General features: G+C 44.0%; 1 protein-coding gene across 4 annotated transcripts in view; it reads right to left on the bottom strand.

Annotated features, from left to right (window-relative positions):
• Positions 1 to 23,807, bottom strand: part of CNTLN (centlein) — a 494,856-nt gene that overhangs the window by 207,383 nt on the left and 263,666 nt on the right. For all 4 annotated transcript variants that reach the window (XM_073552475.1, XM_073552478.1, XM_073552476.1 and 1 more), the window contains exon 14: positions 14,887 to 14,987. In XM_073552475.1, the coding sequence (XP_073408576.1) occupies positions 14,887 to 14,987 (101 nt within the window). The remainder of the gene's footprint in view (positions 1 to 14,886; positions 14,988 to 23,807) is intronic.

Here is a 23,807-nt window from a genome sequence, read left to right as displayed (position 1 = left end):
GAAGTTTATAACGCAGAGCCATGAAAATAAAAAATATTTTTTTTTCCTCAAAAAATTATTTCTTAGTACGCAATTTTTTATTTTCACAAGGGTAACAGGAAAAATTGGACCCCAAAAGTTGTTGTACAGTTTGTCCTGAGTACGCTGGTACCCCATATGTGGGGGGAGACCACTGTTTGGGCACACGTCGGGGCTCGGAAGGGAAGTAATGATGTTATGAAATGCAGACTTGATGGAATGGTCTGCGGGCATCATGTTACGTTTGCAGAGCCCCTGATGTGACTGAACTGTGGAAACCCCCCACAAGTGACCCCATTTTGGAAACTAGACCCCCCCAAGGAACTTATCTAGATGTGTGGTGAGCACGTTGAACCTCCAAGTGCTTCACAGAAGTTTATAACGCAGAGCCGTGAAAATATAAACTCATTTTTTTCCCTCAAAAAAATTATTTTTAGCCCGCAATTTTTTTTTTCACAAGGGTAACAGGATAAATTGGACCTCAAAGGTTGTTGTCCAGTTTGTCTCCTGAGTACGCTGGTACCCCATATATGGAGGGGAACACTGTTTGGGCACACGTCGTGCCTTGGAAGGGAATTCGTGACATTTTGAAATGCCGACTTGATGGAATGGTCTGCGGACATCATGTTACGTTTCCAGAGCCCCTGATGTGATTAAACTGTGGAAACCCCCCACAAGTGACCCCATTTTGGAAACTAGACCCCCCCAAGGAACTTATCTAGATGTGTGGTCAGAACTTTGAACCCCCAAGTGCTTTACAGAAGTTTATAACGCAGAGACGTGAAAATAAAAAAATCATTTTTTTCCACAAAAATAATATTTTAGCCCCCAATTTTTTTATTTTCCCAAGGGTAACAGGGAAATTAGACCCCCAAAGTTGTTGTGCAATTATTCCTGAGTACGCTGATACCCCATATGTTGGGGTAAACCACTGTTTGGGCACACGTCTGGGCTTGGAAGGGAGGGAGCACCGTTTGACTTTTTGAACGCAAAATTGGTTGGAATCAATGGTGGCACCATGTCGCGGTTGGAGACCCCCTGATGTGCCTAAACAGTGGAAAACCCGCAATTCTAACTCCAACCCTAACCCCAACACACCCCCAACCACAACCCTAACCCTAATCTGAACCCTAACCATAACCCTAACTCTAACACACCCCTAACCCTAACCATAACCCTAATCACAAGCCTGACCCTAATCCCAACTCTAACCCCAACACACCCCTAACCCTAATCTTAACCCTAATTCCAACCCTAACCCTAATTCCAATCCTAACCCTAATTCCACCCTAACCCTAATTCCAACCATAACCCTTTTTCTAACCCTAACCATAATTCTAACCCTAGCCCTAATGGAAAAATAAAAATATTTTCTTTATTTTATTATTTGTGCCTAGCTATGGGGGTGATAAAGGGGGCAGTGATTTACTATTTTTTTATGTTGATCACTGTGAGAGGTTATCACAGTGATCAAAATGAATGAATGGAATCTGCCGTTTGGAAGATTCGACGGATGCACTGTGCATGCGCCCGCCATTTTGGAAGATGGCGGCGCCCATGCAGGAGGGAGGGACACTGGGAGGGAGAGACGGTGATCGGAAGGCAGGGGGAGCGGAGGGCAGGGGAGGGGATGCAGATAAGGACTGCGGCGGCAGATTGCCGCCGTCAGTCGGTGGGCAGATCGCCCCCATTAGCCGGTGGGGGGGTCGTGTGACCTTTCATTGACCCCTGTCACCCGACCCACAGGGGGCTTTCAAGTCATGACACAGCATATGTATCATTGGTCAGATTGGCACCGACTTTCATGACACATGCGCTGTGTCACTGGTTGCCCCCCTGCGGTTCAGGTGACAGTGGTCAATGAAAGGTCACCCGACCCGCAGGTACAGGTGGCTTTGTACTTCACCCCAGGGGGGTGGCTTCGCCCCCCGTGGCTACGATCGCTCTGATTGGCTGATAAAAGTGAAACAGCCAATCAGAGCAATAGTAATATTTCATCAATGAAATTTGATGAAATATTACAATCCAGCCATGGCCGATGCTGCAGTAGCATCGGACATGGCTGGAGACACCGATTCGACTACCCCCCCACCGGCTAACAGGGGCTACCTGCCCCCCACCACCGACTGACGGCGCAGTCATTATCTGCTCCCCCTCCCCTGCCACCCGCTCCCCCCCGGTACCTCCTGACTTCTCGTGTCGCTCCCGGTGTCCCTCCTCCCTCCTGCATGGGCGCTGCCATCTTCCAAAATGGCGGGCGCATGCGTCCGTCGAATCTTCCAAACGGCAGATTCCATTCATTCATTTTGACACAGTGATCAAAATAAAAAAGATAGTAAATCACTGCCCCCCATATCACCCCCATAGGTAGGCACAAATAATAAAATAAAGAAAATATTTTTATTTTTCCATTAGGGTTACGGTTAGAATTAGGGTTAGAAAAAGGGTTAGGGTTAGAAAAAGGGTTGGGGTTGGAATTAGGGTGTGTGCATACGCTGCGGATTCTGCTGCGGATTCGCAGCGGTTTTTGTCCTGCGGATCCGCAGCAGTTTCTGCTGTGGTGTACAGTACCATTTAAATCAATGAAAACCACAGTGTAGACAGTGCGGATTTTTCAGCGCGGATTTGCTGCGGTTTCAAATCCGCAGCATGTCAATTCTTTGTGCGGATTCCGCTGCGGTTTAGCACCTGCTCCATGACAGGTGTCAAACTGCAGGGGTAAACCACAGGCTAAACCGCAGAAAAACTGCAGATAAACCTCAGGTCTTTTGACCTGCGGATTTACCTGCGGTTTTTGACAAATCCGTGCGGAAAAATCCGCAGGACAATCCGCAGCGTGTGCACACACCCTTAGGTTTAGGGTGCAATTAGGGTTAGGGTTGGAATTAGGCTTAGAATTAAGGTTAGGGTTGGAATTAGGGTTAGGGGTGTGTTGGGGTTAGGGTTGAGATTAGGGTCAGGCTTGTGGTTAGGGTTATGGTTGGGATTAGAGTTAGGGGTGTGTTGGAGTTAGGGTTATGGTTAGGGTTCAGGTTATGGTTAGGGTTCGGATTAGGGATGTATTGGGGTTAGGGTTGTGGTTAGGGGTGTGTTGGGGTTGGAGTTAGAATTGAGGGGTTTCCACTGTTTAGGCACATCAGGGGGTCTCCAACCGCGACATGGTGCCACCATTGATTCCAGCCAATTTTGCATTCAAAAAGTCAAACGGTGCTCCCTCCCTTCCAAGCCCAGACGTGTGCCCAAACAGTGGTTTACCCCAACATATGGGGTATCAGCGTACTCAGGAATAATTGCACAACAACTTTGGGGGTGTAATTTCTCCTGTTACCCTTGGGAAAATAAAAAATTGGGGGCTAAAAAATTATTTTTGTTGAAAAGCCGGATTACTTACCGGTAATGCTCTTTTAGTGAGTCCACGACAGCACCCACTTGGAGAGAGGGATCCGCCCATAGGAACAGGAAACCTACAGAGATAAAAGAGGGCGGTCCGCCTCTCCTCCTCAGTTGGATTTCAGAGTACCCGGAGAACCGCCAATTATTAGGCCATTATATTATTCTATATGCTCATTGTATTTCTATAACTAAGATGGTGTATATATATATATATATATATATATATATATATATATATATATATATATATATTGTTAACTTCTAGGGAGGGTTAGTGAACGGGTGCTGTCGTGGACTCACTAAAAGAGCATTACCGGTAAGTAATCCAGCTTTTTACTCTTCGCCACGACAGCACCCACTTGGAGAGACTTTCAGAGACCTTCACCTGGGGGGGACCACCGTGCCGAGGACCGCTCTACCAAAGGTTAGGTCGGATGAGCATGATAACTCCAGTCTATAGTGGTTATAAAAGGTAGAGGGTGTTGACCAAGTAGCAGCCTTACATATAGACTCGATTGCGACATCTCCCCTCTCTGCCCAAGAAGAAGCCATTGCTCTGGTGGAGTGTGCCTTGATACCTTCCGGGGGATCTTCATTGCTTGCGGAGTATGCCAGGCTGATCGCATCTCTGATCCATCGTGACAGGGTACCGCTTGTGACCTCATATCCCTTCTTTTGGCCCTGGAAGGAAATAAATAGAGCCCTACTCTTCCTCCAGCTGCTAGATCTCTCGATGTATTGTAATACTGCTCTTCTAACATCTAGCGTATGAAATTTCTCTTCCTCTGGAGTAGAAGGGTTACTAAAAAATGAGGGGAGGTGGATTTCTTGTGATCTATGGAACTTCCCTGCTACCTTTGGTAAGTATGAGGGGTCTGGTTTTAATATTAGCTGATCCTGGAATGTTAATAGGAAAGGGGGTTCTATCGATAGTGCTTGTATGTCGCTAACCCTTCTGGCTGAGGTTAGTGCAACTAGCAGTACTGTTTTGCGAGATAGGTGTTTAAGGGATATTGAGTCTAATGGTTCAAACGGAGCACGTGTAAGGGCCTCCAGCACCAAATTCAAGTCCCAAGGAGGGACCCTAGGTATGTGTACCGGTTCGCTCCGCTCACAGGCCGAGATAAATCTGGTAATCCATCTATTCCCTGCCACATTATAACTATAGAGGGCCCCTAGAGCCGACACCTGGACTTTTAGAGTGTTAACAGATAGTCCTAAATTTTTTCCCTTTTGTAGAAATTCTAGGATTGCTGTTATTGGAATTTCTCTGGAATCAGGGGCTGTGTGAAACTCTAGGAATTTTCTCCACACCCTGGTGTAAATTTTTGTTGTAGTCAATTTCCGACTTTGTAGGAGAGTGTTGACTAGCCCTTCCGAAAAACCTCTTGCCCTCAACATTTCCCTTTCAAGTTCCAAGCCGTCAAGTGGAGATTGTCCACATGAGGATGGAAGAATGGCCCCTGCGAGAGTAGCCTGGGGGTTGAAGGAAGCACCCAAGGGTCGGTCACTGACATTGCCCGCAGGCATGAAAACCACGGTCTCCTGGGCCAGAATGGTGCTATTAAGATTATTCGTGCCTTCTCTGCCCTGATCTTCCTGATCACCTGCGGTAGTAGTATGATTGGGGGGAAGGCATATGCCAGTTTGAACCGCCATGGGGCCTGGAGGGCATCCAGGATTTCTGGGCTGTCTGTTACATTCAGAGAGGCGAATCTTCGCACTTGTTTGTTTTTCCTGGTGGCGAAGAGATCTATCTGGGGAAGGCCCCATAGTGACACGATGTTTGTGAATATTTGCCGGCTCAGGCACCACTCTCCTTGCCGCAGTGTGTGGCGGCTTAGAAAATCCGCTTCCGCATTGTCTTCTCCTCTTATGTGGAGGGCTGAGAGAGATGAAAAATGTTTTTCGGCTAAGGACAAGATCTTCCTTGCGGAAGACATTAATGCGACTGATCGAGTCCCGCCTTGCCTGTTCAGATATGCGACCACTGTGGTGTTGTCTGACAGGATTCTTACGTTCTCTCCTTGTAACTGTGGGAGAAAATGATATAATGCATGACCCACTGCTTTTAACTCTTTCAAGTTTGATGAATCGTGCTCTTCCCTTATATCCCATAAGCCTTGGGTGAAGGTGCTTCCCATGTGGGCTCCCCATCCTGTGGGGCTGGCGTCAGTAGTAATTATACGGGAGGGTGTTACTACCCATGGTACTCCTCCCGATAAGTTATTATCGTCTAGCCACCATGTTAGGGAGGTTAGGACTATCTGAGATAAAGTGATTTTTTTACTTAAATTCCCCTGGTCCTGAATCTCCTCCAAGAGGATTTGATGCTGTAAATCTCTTGTATGGAATTGGGCCCACCGAACCGCCGGGATGCAGGAAGTAAGGGACCCCAGGAGGGACATTGCATCCCTTAACGACATGTGTGGTTCGTTTATCGCTAATCTGACCTTCGTTTTAATTGTTGTAATCTTTACCTGTGGTAGCAGACATTTTTGGCTTATGGAGTCTAGCTGAAGACCCAGGAAGGACTGAACTGATTGTGGTTCGATTCTGGATTTCTTGAAATTTATTACCCAACCAAGAGCCTGTAGGGATAAGATTGCATCAGCCACTCGTTCATTACATTGTTTAGTTGAGTTACCTATTATCAAAAAGTCATCCAAATAGGGTACTATCAGCGTGTCCTTTTGGCGTAAGAAAGCCATCACTTCCAGCATCACCTTTGTAAAGACTCTTGGAGCGATGGAAAGGCCGAATGGCATGGCTGTGAACTGAAGGTGTTTTATGGTGCCCTCGAGGAAGACCGCCACTCTGAGGTATTTCTGAAATCTGTAATGGATGGGAAGATGATAATAGGCATCTTTCAGATCCAGGCCTGCCATCATACAATTGGGAAAAAGGAGCTTAATTGCGGATCTAATAGACTCCATCTTAAATTTATGATTTGTTATAAAAGTATTCAGTTTCTTCAGGTTAATTATCGTCCTGAAGGAGCCATCGGGTTTAGGTATCAGAAAGAGAGGGGAGTAAAATCCTCTCCCTTCCTGTCCTTTTGGCACCTGGACCAAGACTTTTTTGTCCAGAAGACTGAAAATTTCAGTCTCTAAGGCCCGCTGTTGGACTGGGGAGTTAAGGGATGTTACAATGACTGAGTTACGGGGCACATGATGGAACTTAAATTTTAGTCCTCTAATAATGCTCAGGACCCAAGGGCTGGTCGTGATTTTCTCCCATTCCTGAAGGAAAATTTTTAGTCTCCCTCCTACTGGAGGGACTGGTTCTTTAGGTCCGATCTCTGCGGAAGGAGGATCCCCTAAACATAGCACCTTTTCCTTCTTTCGTGGCCCAGCGGTTGATTTTCTGCTGTTCTTCCCCTACCAAATGGTCGTCTTCTGAACGCTCTCCTATAAAATGGGAGAGAGGGGTTAGGGAACCCTTTTTTCCTTTCTTTTGCTTTAGCAAGGATTTCGTCCAACGCTTTTCCAAACAAAAACTCACCCTCACAAGGTATGGCACAGAGCTTTGCCTTGGATTGGGTGTCACTTCTCCAGCTTTTAAGCCATAGGCATCGTCTGGCGTTATTAAGCAAGCCTGCTGTTCTGGCTGCCATGCGTAGTGAATCGGCTGATGCGTCTGCTATGTATGCTGCTGCGCCACGAATCAGTGATATGGCTGCTCGTAGCTTGTCTCTGGAGACTTTTTGTTCCACTTGTTGGTCTAGCTGATCAATCCAGACCAGCATAGAGCGAGCTGTGCACGTACTGGCTATTGCCGGCTTAAACGTGCCCGTGGCTGCCTCCCATGCTCTCTTTAGTGAGGCCTCCGCTTTCCGGTCCAGTGGGTCTTTTAGAATCCCTGCGTCTTCTACTGGCAAGGCCGACTGCTTTGAGGCTGAGGCAACTGCCGCATCGACCTTCGGGACCTTAGACCACGTTAACAATTCCTCGTCGCTAAAGGGATACCTTCTTTTTGAAGCCGAGGGAAGATAACCTCTCTGATCCTGCTTCTCCCATTCCTTTTTGACTAAGGCCTTTATTGCCGGTATAACGGGAAAAACCCTCTTCCTCCTATCTGTCAATCCCGCAAACATAATCTCTTGGGTCGTTTGCGGCTCCTTAGTGTCTGTGCAACCCATGGTGTTTCTTACAGATTTCACCAAGTTGTCCATGTTCTCTAACGGAAAACATGAACGACCCTCCATATCAGAGGAAGAGGATGATGTAGACGTATTGGAGCTGTCAGAGACTACTGCTTCGTCTTCATCTGTATCTAAGCTAACTGCCATTGGTTTGTTAGCCTTAGATTTCTTAGATATGCCGCTAGACTGGGTTAGGGCCTGTAGTTCCTCCCTTATTATAGCCCTAATATCTGTGGCTGATGTTGAAGTCTGTTTTGTATTTTCAGAAATGCATTTTTTGCACAGCCTCTTTGTATAAGAGTCCGGTAAAGGACGTGTACAGAGGGCACATTCCTTGTTTTTTGATTTTTCCTTCCTTTTAGCCTATGGTGGACATAGCAGAGGAGAGAGGGAGAGCGAGAGAGAGAGAGAGAGAGAGAGAGAGGTTCTTTAACAGCTTGATAGGCAGAGAGTCGTCCACTCACCCAGAGAAGCTGTAGGTACCGGTTCAGGAGGCTGAGAAGGGGTTCTTTTGGCATGACTTCTGTGGCTCCTATCCGAGGAGCCTCGCTGTTCCGCTGCCGCTGTATCACCTGCCTGGGGATGCGTGTCCTGTCTTGGGGAAGACATGTCTGCACGCTCTATCACTATCCCCCTCGGTTTTTTATGCCACCCTTCAGTACCTGGTACCTCCCCCTCCCAGGTGCGCCTGCTTCCGGTGCATTCATTTAGCCTGCGCCCGGCCTGGAAACACCGTCCGGCGCCGCTATATTAAATCACGTCCCTTTTTTTTTTTTTTTTTTTTTCGGAGGGGGCGGGGAGTGCTCCTCTGCTGGTATCGCGCGGCTGTGAAAGACCGCGCATGCGCTGTACGCTGGGGAACCTCCGGTAACACGGAAGTTCCTCCTTACCTCTTCCCAGCGCTGTACCTGCGTCCTCGCTGTACCTGTGTTTCAGAACGCCAGAGATAGCCTCTCTATCTCAGCTCCGCACTCCCACACGGACCGGGATGGTTGCCTCCAAGATCCCGGTGACGTGTATCCATATAAGAAAACCCCCGGTCGGCTCCACCCAGTACCGGTGTTTCTTTTGCGCTGCCACCGTCTCAGACGAGGGGGGAGCCGGATTCCAGCACTCCCCCGACGCTGCTTCTGGACCGGAACCCCTGCCGTTCGCACGGACACTGCACAGGCGGTTCCTTGGCCCAGGTATGTCTTTTGTAGAGATCCTGTGGTTCCGATAGGAACAGGAAACCAACTGAGGAGGAGAGGCGGACCGCCCTCTTTTATCTCTGTAGGTTTCCTGTTCCTATGGGCGGATCCCTCTCTCCAAGTGGGTGCTGTCGTGGCGAAGAGTAAAAAAAATGATTTTTTTATTTTCACATCTCTGCGTTATAAACTTCTGTGAAGCACTTGGGGGTTCAAAGTGCTCACCACACATCTAGATAAGTTCCTTCGGGGGTCTAGTTTCCAAAATGGGGTCACTTGTGGAGGATTTCCACAGTTTAGTCACATCAGGGGCTCTGCAAACATAACATGACACCCACAGACAATTCCATCAAAGTCGGCATTTCAAAACATCACTACTTCCCTTCCGATCCCCGACGTGTGCCCGAACAGTGGTTCCCCCCACATATGGGGTGTTCAACAACTTTTGCGGTCCAATCCCTCCTGTTACCCTTGTGAAAATACAAAATGGATTTTTGTGATAAACTCACCGTAAAATCCTTTTCTTCGAGACGCTCATTGGGGGACACAGATACTGTGGTGTTTGCTTCTGACGCTAGCAGGCTGACACTAAGTGAAAAAAAAAAAAAGGTTAGCTCCTCCTCCTTCGTATACACCCTCGCCCCTATTGCGGGCGGAACTCAGTTTGGTGCCAAAGCAGTAGGACAACAAAATCAGCCTTAATATAGGTACAACATGTCCAGAAAAGGACCACCCTTATATCACATAAATAAATGCGTATTAATTAAACAAAAACAGAGCCAACTGGCTAATAGGGTGGGTGCTGTGTCCCCCAATGAGCGTCTCGGAGAAAAGGATTTTACGGTGAGTTTATCACAAAAATCCATGTTTCTCCTTTGCCTCATTGGGGGACACAGATACTGTGGGACGTCCTAAAGCAGTCCCTGGGTGGGAGATTGACTCACCGATCCCAGCTACATGCACCTCTTGTTTAAAGGTGCGCCACCACTGCTTGAAGAATCCTTCTACCCAGGCTCTCATCCGCCGTGGCCTGAGTATGACTATTATGTCTGGCAAATGTGTGCAGGCTGGACCAGGTTGCTGCTTTGCAAACCTGTTCCGCCGAAGCTTGATGCTGAAGCGCCCAAGAGGCGCCCACTGCCCGAGTAGAGGCACTCTGATCCCAGCTGGGATCGGCGTGCCTCTAATGCGGTAGGACACCTGAATAGTCAAACGAATCCATCTGGCTATGGTCGATTTTGAGGCAGCGAGTCCCTTCCTGCGCCCTTCAGGGAGCACAAACAGCGTGTCCGTCTGTCGTAAGGGCGCCGTCCATGACACATACCTCCGGAGGGCTCTTACCAGGTCTAACGTGTGAAGAGCCTTTTCCATATGGTGCACCGGTGCTGGACCAAATGAAGGCAAGACAACATCCTCATTAATGTGAAATGAGGACACGACTTTCGGCAGAAAAGGAGGGGCTGGTCTGAACACCATCTTATCCTTATGGAAAGTGAGGAACGGAGCTCGGCAGGATAGGGCCGCCAGCTCTGAAACCCGTCTGATAGAAGTGATGGCCACTAGGAACACCACTTTCCAGGAAAGGTAGCTCAAGGAGATATCCTGAAGCGGTTCAAATGAAGCTTCCTGCAGAACACTTAGGACCAGGTTAAGGTCCCAGGCGTCCATAGGCGCCTTATAGGGAGGTACCAAGTGGAAGACTCCCTGGATGAAAGTCTCCACCTGCAAATTGGTAGCAATTCTGCACTGGAACAGGACGGATAAGACCGATATTTGTCTCCTGAGGGAACTTTTTTTCTGATTTTTGCACAAATAAACGCAAAAACTATCAATCTAAATTTACCACTAACGTGAAGCCCAATATGTCACGAAAAAACAGTCTCAGAATCGCTAGGATCCGTTGAAGTGTTCCAGAGTTATTACCTCATAAAGGGACACTGGTCAGAATTGCAAAAAACGGCCTGGTCATGAAGGTCAAAATAGGCTTGGTCATGAAGGGGTTAATAGACAAGGATGCTATTAAATCAGAATATCCCAATTGGGCATTTGCCATTTGTGTCCAGAAACTCCTATTTTAGCCATAAAAAGGTAACTAATGTTGTGAGGTAACATTGCTGCAGAGAATTCTGCCCTGCTATCTGGTAAACAGCAGGGATAGAGTATTGCAGTCTAATAAAAAAAACTACAGGCACAATACTCTAAAGTTTATGCAATTTTTACAATTCAGTGTAAACTTGTATCTATATGTCTACATGGGCCAAACAGCACAAATCAGAATATAACTGGAAAATAGGACTAGTTATAGGTAGACCTTCATTAAGTAATACCTATAATATAGCCTATTGCAGAATTCCAGTACCATATATACCAGCTTAGAACGTTTAAAAGCAAAAATCTAATCACTGTAACCCATGGACGCTGCACACTGTTAAATTTGATAAGTCGACTTCTGTCATTTACTTAGCTACAAATAAGAACCTTGCTCCTGGGTGAATTTAATATTAAAGAAGAATTTGAATTAAAATTCCCGCATTCATGCAGTCTATCTCCATGAGGTTTCCGAGACAAAGCAGAAGAAAGTATCACTTTGCTCCACAGACTAACTGTCCTCTGGGTAGGAACAGTCACTGTGTTTGTTAGGCTGAATTAGAGATTTCTTTTGTCTCGGGATCGTGTCAGGGCCAATTAAAAAAATGTGTGTGTAAACTAAATTAGGCACTATTCAAAAGATGCTACCATGGAACACAGGTAAAACATGAAACACACAGCAGGCTACAATAGGTACCATTACGGTAATATCCTTTGTTTATCTCTACGGGACTGGATTTCTCAGTTTAGTCCCACAGCTAAACACAGCTGAATACATTACATCTCACTCACTACAACACGCAGTCAATGATAATTCATTCTAGCTGTTACTTTTCAAGTTTTGGCATTTCCCTTTACAGTTTCTAAACTTCCAACAATCAGCAACTGATACAATATACAGTAAGCAAAGCGGGCGCTACCTGCTGCCATCATAGAGCAGATGGTCACTTTCTTCTTGGAGATCAGCTTTTGGAGCAATTCCAGAAGACATATTGTTCTCTGTATGGTGAGTGGGTCAGGGGATTTGCACACCATAAGGGCCATTCCCTAAACCTTTTTTGCCAGATCTCTGCCAAAAAAAACTTTGAGAAGTCACAATTTTTAGTGCAACGGGAGGTTGAGGAAAAAAGTGCAACTTCTGCCGATTTCACAGCATTCTTGCCCCAGGGCTTTTAAAGTGGGGCATGGCATCATCGCTCATCAAATTATGACTTTGCTACGCTACAAATCTTACTCCAGCAGATTTAGAATGAGTTGCACGCCACTACTCCCCTCACCTGATTCATTAAGAGACACACACTTCTTAATGAATCAGGAGCGTCAGCTACAAAACACCTCATTCGAGGGAATCGCCGGTCATCAGGAGGGTGCGCCCTGAAACAGCACCCTTAAAACCAATCAAAAGAGTTAACATGAGCATCCCTATGTAAAAACATCTTGCTGCATATGCTCAGTCTTTTGATCGTATTTTAACCACTGCAGGTTTCAAAAAACACAAAGAGGTTAAAAGAAGTGCCCTGACCATCCTCCAGGCGTCTTCTGCTTGGAAGATGCCAAAAACAAAATAAAGAAGTGTACAGGGAGGCCAAAAAGACAGATGGAAGACAACTGGTGTCTATTTTAACATTTTAAATCCTGAACAGAATTCCGCTCAAAAGACTCGATGGGTTTGTCTGGGTTTAAAAGACGTGTGCTCATACCCTTGTGGACAGAAATGCATTTTATAGATCGTGGTAACAAAGTCGCAAAACCAAAAGCTATAACTTTTTTATTTTTCCATCGATCTAAAGAGAGAACTTGTTTTTTTGTGGGATGAGTTGCAGGGTTTTTTTTTGGTTTTTTCTTTTTAACATATAATGTACTAAAATTAAAGAAAACAGCAACGGAATTCCAAGTGGGGTAACATTCCGCGATTATTTTTTCAACTTCGTTCTTTTTACAGCATTAAATATGCGGTAACAATGACCAATCCCATTTGATTACAGTGACATAAAATTGGGGAATCTGGGACTTGCAGCTATAATGTCTATGTGGTATGACTATGAAAAACAGGGATGTGGGCAAGTATTTACGAAACTTAATTCTCAATGGGGAGAAGTGAAGATTTTTCTACCACCTAAAGCACCTTAATGGAGCTGGCTTAAGGTTTTGCACTGACAACACCAAGGCATTTGCTATATATTATGGCTGACGCTCTGATGGCAATGATCAGAGCTAATTATGATACCAGTCATGTAATAGTGAACAGAAACCATGGCATCTAAGTGATTGACACAAGGAGGGGGAACTCACATTATGGAAACACAAGTATATTTTTTTCCAAAAAAGAAAAGAGAAAATAAATAATAAAAAAAAAAAAAAAAAAAAAAAAAAAAAAATCTATATATATATATATATATATATAATTTGTTATAGCTGACTTAGTATCCACCCGTTGAGTCAGTTATTTATACTATAGGGTGAAAAAAAAAAAAAAATTTTTGAATGGTTTTTGATTTTTTTTTTTTGTTCCAGAAGGTGTTATTAAAATTTAAGTAGTTATATGTACACCAAATGCAATGAAAAAATACCACTTTTTCCCAGGAAAACGTACTCATATTGACAAAAAAATAAATGCATGAACAATAACTAAAAGAGAAAAATAAAACCCTTTTCCATCATGAAAGCCAATACCAAGGGGTTAAAAATGGATTCTAGCTATAGACTGAAAGCCAGCAATTGCTATATATTTCTAAATATATCAGCAAAATGTCACCAAAGGGATCTAAATACAAAATAATACTTTATCCACCAAAATCTAATGTAACAATTACTTCCTTTCATTTCTTATGTTTCATTAGATTTCGAGACTTAACTTCCTTTTTAATGCGCAGTAGAAACAAAGAGCTAATAAGAATTACATACCCCAGGCAGAAATTGTAATATGTACACTCTTCTGTAAGAAGACATGAGTGATGAGACAACAACTTCTGTTATTCTTAATGTTTCCAGATGTAATCATTATGTATGAGAGAATAGCACGATCATTAAAGGCAACCTGTCATGTCAAAAACTGCTGTTAAATTGTAGAGGTGGGGTTAATCTGCAGGTTAATAGCGCTCTGAAGTTGTATAGCTGCTACAATGATGGCCCGGCTGCCTGGAGAAAATATACTTTATTCTTCCCAGCAGCCTCAGGCTTTCAGTCATAGAAGACCACTGTTATTATTCTGAAGAAGGTCTTGTCTGACCGAAACAATAAATAAAATTGATGCTTTGGACCAGTTGTTACTATATACTACATCATTTCATTTCCTCAAAGGAGTGCGGTGATTCTGTATTTTTTAAGTGTGGCGTAATCTCCTATCCGTGCACCCCTTTTCAAATCAAGTGACGTGTTCTGTATGATCATCATTCAGTCATAGCGGCTTCAGTCATAGTCAGCGGCTATAAACACGTCATGGGACTGACTGACAGCCGGCTCAGCAATGCATCAATACAGAAATGGCTGTCAGTGACGGGGATGTGGTTACAGCTGTCGCTGAGCGTTGACTTGACGCCGTGCCTCTACAACTCAAAGCTGGAGGCTGCCAGTAGCTGGGCTTTCAGTGTGGGGGACGCACAGCTTCAGAATGCTATTATCCTGCAGATGAACAGGGTTTTTTGACATGACAAGTTCCCTTTAAAGGGGATCCAGCACATCATACTTCGTAAGAGATGTTGATGATATTGCATCAACAGGTATCTACCAGGCCCCGTGCCCAGCCGGCATGCATCATGTACATGTCCTATCCATATGACACAACCTCATCAGCAGCTCTCACAAACCAATGTCAGTGTAAGAGGGGCCGGATAATCCCTTTACACAAACAACAGCCATATAACCATTAAGGTAATAATAAAAATATCTCTCTTTGTAAGTGTGCATACTTTTAGCACCCAATATTGTGTTTGCCTCCGTTTGTGTGAATGACAGCTTGGAGCGAGGTAACATTACATGTCAATCAGCTGTCTGGGCTTGTATCATAGAACTATGAGAGCAAGAAGACTATTCTGTGTAAAAACATAAAAACTGTACCTTCTCGTTCTTGATGAAGACAAACATTTAATTCTTGTATCGTGGCTTGGTCTACTGAAGCCTGCACTTTAAGCTGATCTATTTCTTCTTCCAAGTTCAATCTGTAAGAGTTTCACATAATGGTCATTAAATCACTGCAAAGTGGCAATAAAATTTTAAGCGCAGAACATGTAGAATATGAAAGCGTTATGTTCTTTACTTAGAGGAAGATATATTGCAGATTATTTCACGTGATAAAAGACATTTTTTTTTCCTTCAAATCTTTAAGATAAAAAAGGTTATCTATATGATAGAATTCCAAAGCTTCCATGTAATTGAATGTTTTGACAAACAGGTTAAGTTTCTCAAGAAATATTGCATCCTTAACTATCATTGATAGGATTTACTGTTTTGCACTCGTCCTTTATATGGTCATAAAACGGAATTGTTTGCTACTTACAAAAAAATAAAGAGTCAAACATGAATGACACAAATATGCGCCTGTCTCCAGTCTGGTTTTACCCTGATAAGAGCTTTTATCCATACTGACAACATCCATTTCATTTGATTTTGCTATTGTTTATCCGACGTTCTATGCAATGTTGCTTGCAATTTATTATCTTCTGCATGCAATCTTTTCGGAGCCTTGCTGTGTATGTGGTAACCATGTTAAAATGTTGGCATGGTAGGCACTGGATAGCACGTGTAGTTCTGGGGTATTTCATTTCACTCCTCCTATGCATCAGACTAAAGCCATCCAAACGTGTTGAAATCAGCAAAGTAAGATAAGGCTGGTTTCACATTAGCGTTTTTTAGCGCAGTGCATCGTGCGCGTCCATGCGCCCCTATGTTTAACATGGCAGGCGCATGGTCTAGTGTTTGCATGCGTTCGTATGCTTTTTCGTGCGCATGTGTTTTTTTGTAGTGTGCACCTAGGGGCGCCAGAAGCAACCTGTTGCGTTTTTGGGTCCGTCCAACTGTGTCAAAAAACGCATGTGCACGCTTGCGCACGGAATGCGACAAAATCACGCATTACAGTCTATGGGAACGCAGACGTGCGCATGGACATGCGCACACTTGCGTTTAAAATTGCATGCGTTTTAAGAGTTAACATGGCTAGAAACTGGTTAAAACGCATGCGCCTAAAAAACGCAAATGCATGCAAAACGCATAATGCATTTTTGCATGCCTTTCTATTGCGCACGAAGTGCAGCGCTGAAAAACGCTAATGTGGAAGTAGCCTAAGACGTGTGTTATGCCTCATTAAGACATTGATTTTTTTCAAGTACGAGAAAAAAGGACTGCATTTCATCAGTAATTTCGATCAGGGTTTAATCAGTTTCTATGAAACGTGGAAAAAAAATTTCCCCACCTTCTTCTATTCACCATCTAAGGTTAAGTGCCTACGATCCAGAACAGCAGTGTTTTGGACACAGCTCACCTGTGCTGCATCCAAACCACTGCATTATAGGTTACAAGCACAGTGGATGGAATTTAAAGAAATCCCAAGCCCAGTGTGCTTCTATTTGACCCTGCATAAACTCACCCGCGGCGCAGGTTTACGAGCTGCAGCATGTAAAGACTGCGTGAATGGACGTCGCAAAAATTCACTGCTTCCAAAGCACTGCTATTTCCTAATTGTGGGCACGAACCCTCACAGTCTGTGAAATTCAAACCGCACTCGGATGCCCTTCGAGTTCTGATTATTTCATGGACCCATAAACTTGCATTGCTGTCTTTGATCCAACGCCTGGATCAAAATCGGACATTTATCCTCAATTTTGTGTGGACAGCTTAGTCCATGAAAAATCCCATACTTGTGAATGACCCCATTCATTATTGTAAATAACAGTGCCATCTGTGAAAAACATGGATAGCACTCGTACACAAAAAAGGACGTCTGAATGAACCCTAAGTGATTCTCGAATCTTCCCCGACAGATAATGCTGGGTAGAGAAGGATCTGGCCTGTTGAATTTCATCAGCTGATCCTTCTGCTTTCTGGGAGATAAGCCGCTGCTATAGTCATCTCATAGCAGGTTTCGCATAAAGAACAAAAATGCTAGGGCAAGCTTTCTTGTATATGGGGGAGTAGCGAAAGATAGCTCTTGGAGATCAATCACCCATAGTAATTAGGCCTTAAATAAGTTTTCCCACAAACAAAGTACATTTGAACTAATGTAAAAATAATTAGTTCCACAATTGGATGTGTTAAAAAAAATATTCCTGAGCGGAGATTATTTTTTAAATTAGCCTCTGCTATATACTGTTATTTGCTGCGTCTCGCCATGCAGAGATGCTCTAGTTCAAGGTCGGCACATACCCCAGGCCTCATTGCCATTGAGCCTAGATGACTTGCAGGACTAGTGATGCAGCATTAATACTAATTGCTGTGATAAAACAGGCAGGGAATTGTGCTACCTCAGAAACCAGCAGCTGTTTTGTCTGTGTACTTAGGCCTTACCTCATGGCCAGATACTATGGTATGTGCTGACCATGAATTGGAACAGTTCTATATGGTTGGACACAGTACATAAAGGGGCACATTTATAAGATTATCTCAGCACAGGAACATTTTTAAACACATCCAATTGTGGCACTTATATGATCGATCCAAGATCTATTGATTAAAATGTATTTTGCTCATGGGACAACCCTTTTAACCTTTATATGTTCTCGTAGCATGTGCATGGATTTCATCCCATTTTGGGAAAAAAAAATCTGGGGAATTAGATTGTGAACTGCAGTGTGGACAAGAGGTGGTCTAAGCAGTGACAATCTGTACATTACAGTAAAATAAGCTGGAGCTATAAAGCAGCATTTAAGTGGTTTTCTCTTCAGCAGCATCAGAACAGCATATGGTTACCAATACATGTGCGAGAAGTTACATTAAAGCATTTTTTTTTTTCATTTTAGGAAAGGACAGAAATACCTTTTTCATCACTTACAAAGTCTTTCCAGATTTGGACAGACCTAAAACAGAATTTCTACAGAGAAGCAAAGGGCTGGGATCATACGTAGCTGCAGTGATACGGACAGAGTGTGCTGATTCTTCCAAAACTGCAGTTTTTGCCTTGATCAAATTTGTTCTTTAAAAAAATTGTTGTTCTTGGAAATATTTGTGTGCGCTCCATTTCTCTTTTGCCTTTATTGTAGATATTATATGGAACTACAGGTTCACCTACTGAGTTACTTCAAGCCAAAATGTTATGCATTTATATACCTTAACATATGTAGTTTAAAACGTACAACACATACAGTACATAAAGGGATTTCATTTCTTTCAACTTTATCTTCATGAAACCCTAAAGTGACTGACGTTAACAGTATGGTTTCAAAAATTATGCAAAGTCAAAATATTCACCATGGACTTTAGCAACAGAGATTTATTACTGCTAATACCTATTAGCAGTCTAGATGAATTGGAAATGAGCATATAAAAATGTATTACACTTCATTAAATTCAAAGTCTGAAAATCATGTCTGTAGTGGTCACACTCGGCGGGGCACCGTTTTTCAAGTTGAGCAATGATTTTTCTTATTGATAGTGGATTAATGTGTATTTTGATTTCAGGCTGCAATAGATCTTGGAGCAGAGAAAGAAGACAAGACAAAGTTTTTAACACACGTAAGCTTTGTATGATCAACAGAAAAAAGCCTGCTGACAAATAACACCATACAAGAAGGCAAAAAAATCTCACGTGGTTAGAGAATTTTCTCTCCTTTGGCTTTTTTCTTTTACTGTATATACTTGTGTATAAGCCATCCTGTGTATAAGCCGACCTCCCTAATTTTGCCACAAAAAACTAGGAAAACTTATTGACTCACGTATAAGCCTGGGGTGGAAAATGCAGCAGCTACTGGTAAATTTCAAAAATACAAAAAGATACCAATAAAAGTAAAATTAACTGAGACATCAGTAGGTTAAATGTTTTTGAATATCCATATGAATCAGGAGCCCCATATAATGCTTCATACAGTTGATGATGAGTCCCATAAGATGCTCCATACAAAATACGCCCCACATAATGCTGCACAAAGGTTAATAATGGCCCCATAATGCTCCATAGAATAATATGCCCCATATGCTGCTCCATAAACGTTATGGCCCCATAAGATGCGCCATAGAATAATATGCCCCATAAGATGCTCCATAAATGGTTATGGCACCATAAGATGCTCCATAAAGGTTATGGCCCTACAAGATGCTCCATACAAAATACGCCCCATATAATGCTGCACAAAGGATAATAATGGCCCCATAAGATGCTCCATAGAATAATATGCCCCATATGCTGCTCCATAAAGGTTATGGCCCCATATGCTGCTCCATAGATTATGCCCCCATATGCTGCTCCATAGATTACGCCCCCATATGCTGCTCCATAGATTATGCCCCCATATGCTGCTCCATAGTTTATGCCCCCATATGCTGCTTCATAGATTATGCCCCCATGTACTGCCCCGTAAGATGACCCATAAGTTTATGCCCCCATAAGCTGCCCCATAGTTTATGCCCCATATGCTGCCCCATAAGGTGCTCCTTAGTATACCCCCATATGCTGCCCCATAAGGTGCTCCATAGAATCCCCCCCATATGCTGCCCCATAAGGTGCTCCATAGAATCTCCCCATATGCTGCCCCATAAGGTGCTCCATAGTATAACCCCCATATGCTGCACCCATAAGATGCTCCATAGTATACCCCCATATGCTGCCCCCATAAGATGCTCCATAGTATACCCCCATAAGATGCTCCATAGTACACCCCCCATATGCTGCCCCGATAAGATGCTCCATAGTATACCCCCATAAGGTGCTGCATAGTATACCCCCCATATGCTGCTGCTGCCACTGCAAATAAAAAAAAAAAATACTTACCTTTCCGTCGCAGGAGGCCAGGTGCTGGGGTCACTGCTGGCTCAGGACCCCGGCACTGGCGATACTTACCGATCCTCCATCCATCGCTGCGCACCCGTGTTTGCCGGTTCCCTCTGTCAGTGACATTCAGGCAGAGGGCATGCACTGACTACATCACTGCGCCCTCTGCTTGAACATCACAGAGGACAGCAGAGCAGCGTGAAGCGATGGACCGGGGATCGATAAATATAGCATATACTTACCCCCTTCCTGGTGCGGTCTCTGTGCAGCCCCCTTCTCCCGGTCTCAGGCTCCTTCCTGCAGTGGTCACGTGGTACCGCTTATTAAAGTAATAAATATGCGCATATTCATGACTTTAATGAGCAGTACCACGTGACCGCTGCAGGAAGGAGCCTGAGACCTGGGAGAAGCGGGGGGGCGGGCTGCAGAGACCGTGCCAGGAGGGAGTAAGTATGATCGGACACCCCCGTCCACCCTCCCCCACCGGCCCCCCGGTATATGACTCGCGTATAAGCCGAGAGGGAGGGGGGGGGGATAAAAAAATGGGCTGAAAGTCTCGGCTTATACGTGAGTATATACGGTAATTGCTTAATGTGTTGAATAAGTGAGGCAGTAATTAGGACACACACACCAAAACAAAAAAAAATAATATTCAGTGGGCTGCAAGAGCATAGCTCACAACTTTTCAGCGCTTACTGAGTACATTTTCTCCTACTGAAGCCCTAGATTGCATCATACTTTAATTTTAAGGGCAATGAATGGGGCAAACACAAGTGCCTCCCAAAGCAGAATATACCCACACAGTACCCTCGAGATGCACAGTGTGATGACCCTACTGTATCACCTGGCAAATTATGGTGACCCCGACACAGTATGATGCCTAACGGTGACTCTAACGCAGCCCTACACCCACAATATAATGGCCCCCACAAAACCCTTCATACAGTATATTAACCTCCAAACAGTATGATGAACCTCACACAAATCTACACGAGGGCTGCCACTAAGAATTTCGGGGCCCCATACTGGCAAAATTTTTGGGGCCCCCTTGAAAGTCCGCCTAGGCTCCACCGCAGCCCCGCCTCCGCGCCTTGAACCGTCCAAAGTTCCACCACCCTCTCTTGGAAAAACTCCACTTCTGCACCACATTCTCACCAATCACACATTTACAGTTCCCATCACCACATACATAATCAGCATCTTTTGTTTTGGCCAAAAAATATTTTAATCCGCCACTATGACAATGTAGACTCTTCTGGCCGGGCTCTACTCTACTGTAACTTACTAAAAATTTGTTAAAATATCCGATACAATTTAGGTATATTTTTATTTATTTTTCAATCTTTAAAATGACCACTAAGATCACAAACAAGGAATACCGCCACACCATGACCAGACCACATATTACCACCATATAGTGATCAAATAATACCACATACAAGGATCAAATACCATTGCACCATGCCCAGATCACATATTACCACAACATAGTGACCAAATACTACAATACTGATCATTAATAAAAAAAAACACAATACTAATATCACCATAAGTGCCATTATACACAGGAGTTCTGTACTTCGCATACAGTGTCCGTGTACAGGTAATGCAGTGATCACCAGTGACATTATACACAGGAGTTCTGTATATAGTATACAGTGTATAGTGTATTGTGTCATTGAACAGGTAACACACTGACTCACCGGTGACTTCACTAGTTGAAGTACTTAATCTCCGATTTTCATATTCTTCCAGCGCACACCGTCATCACTTCTTCCAGCCAGGACTAGTCTCTACAGAAAATAACACAGTTATCTAGAGCACATTCCCCAATTTTTCTCCGTCCTCTACACTACACCAGATGAAGAAAAAAAGCAACCGTGTCATCCTGCACAGTAACAGGACATCTCCTCCCCCACACTGAAAACAGTATCCTCAAAAACAATATCCTTTAATTAGCCCCTAGAGTAAAAATAAATATCCCACATTTTGGACCCCACTTGCCCTCCATTTCTGCCTCATGACTCTCCATACTTTCCCCATGTCTCCATATTGCCCCACAGTCATCCATAATAGTATAATGTACCCCATAGTCATATATAGCAGTATAATGCACCCCATAGGAGTATAATGCAGCAGCCCCATAGGAGTATAATGCAGCAGCCCCATTGGAGTATAATGCAGCAGCCCCATCGGAGTTTAATGCAGCACCCCCATAGGAGTTTAATGCAGCAGCCCCATAGGAGTATAATGCAGCAGCCCCATAGGAGTATAATGCAGCAGCCCCACAGGAGTATAGTGCAGCAGCCCAATAGGAGTATAATGCAGCAGCCTCATAGGAGTATAATGCACTCATAGTATAATGAAGCAGCCCCATAGCAGTATAATGTACCCATAGTATAATGAAGCAGCCCCATAGCAGTATAATGCATCCATAGTATAATGAAGCAGCCCCTAAGTATAATGCACCCATAGGAGTATAATGCATCCCATAGCAGTATAATGCACCCATACTATAATGCAGCAGCCCCAAAGAAGTATAATGCAGCAGTCCCATAGTATAATGCACATCCCCTTTCCCTTCCCCCCATAATAGTATAATGCACCCCCATAACGTGGATTTAACTGTGGTTGTCTGTGAGGAATCTCCTTGGGCTTGGTGAGCAGAACAGAGGGGACCTGCTGCGGGCCGCCTATGCTCATCGAGCCCCATGCACCAGTAAGGGCCTGATGGCGACCCTGCTCTACACTGTATAACAGCCCCAACTAGACCTCCAAACAGTATAATGGCCCTATATAGCCATCCATAAAGTATAATCTGCGCCACATATCCTTCTATATAATATAATGGGCCCCCACATAGCCTTCCATACAATATAATGGGCACCCACATAGCCTTCCATATAATATAATGGGCCCCCACTTAGTCTTCCATATAGTATAATGGGCCCCACATAGCCTTGCATATAATATAATAAGCCCCCACTTAGTCTTCCACATAATATAATGGGCCGAAACTTAGCCTTCCATATAATATAATGGGCCCCCCCCATAGAGTTCCATAAAGCAAAAATCACGTTGGGGCAGTGTGGGGTGTCCCCATCTTCACATACCATGGGTAAGCTTAGCATTATGCTGTAAAATTTGCATCTTTCTTTCATTGGCACACACTTTTTTACGAGTTTTGTCTCTGAAACTCCAATGTTTTCTTCCCTTTAATTCTTCGTGATAATTTGCACAACCTACGATATTGAGGCGTTATATTCAAGTGCTTCTCACTAAATTAGAATATCATCAAAAAGTTAATATATTTCAGTTCTTCAATACAAAAAGTGAGACTCATATAGTCATTACAAACAGGGTGATCTCTTTCAAGTGTTTATCTCTGTTAATGTTGATGATTATGGCTTACAGCCAATGAAAACCCAAAAGTCATTATCTCAGTAAATTAGAATAATTTACAAAAAACACCTGCAAAGGCTTCCTAAGCATTTAAAAAGGTCCCTTAGCATGTTTCAGTAGGCTCCACAATCATGGGGAAGACTTCTGACTTGACAGATGTCCAGAAGGCAGTCATTGACACACTCCACAAGGAGGGTAAGCCGCAAAAGGTCATTGCTAAAGAAGCTGGCTGTTCACAGAGTGCTGTATCCAAGCACATTAATGGACAGTTGAATGGAAGGAAAAAGTGTGGTAGAAAAAGGCGAACAAGCAACCTGAATAACAACAACCTTGAAAGGATTATTAAGAAAAGGCAATTCAAAAAGTTGGAGGAGATTCACAAGGAGCCGACTGCTGCTGGAGTCATTGCTTCAAGAGCCACCACACAGACGTATCCAGCACATGGGCTACAAATGTCACATTCCTTGTGTCAAGCCACCCATGACCAATAGACAATGCGAGAAGCGTCTTACCTGGTCCAAGGAGAAAAAAAAGAACTCGACTATTGCTCAGTGGTCCAAGGTGTTGTTTTCAGATGAAAGTAAATTTTGTATTTCATTTGGAAATCAAGGATCCAGAGTCTGGAAGAAGATTGGAGATTGCTGATTGAGGTCTAGTGTGA

This window comes from Dendrobates tinctorius, unplaced genomic scaffold (genome assembly GCF_039654945.1).
Source record: "Dendrobates tinctorius isolate UK_male_01 unplaced genomic scaffold, ASM3965494v1 ptg000191l, whole genome shotgun sequence".
Classification (NCBI taxonomy): domain Eukaryota; kingdom Metazoa; phylum Chordata; class Amphibia; order Anura; family Dendrobatidae; genus Dendrobates; species Dendrobates tinctorius.
This window is presented reverse-complemented; position numbering and strand designations above follow the sequence as displayed.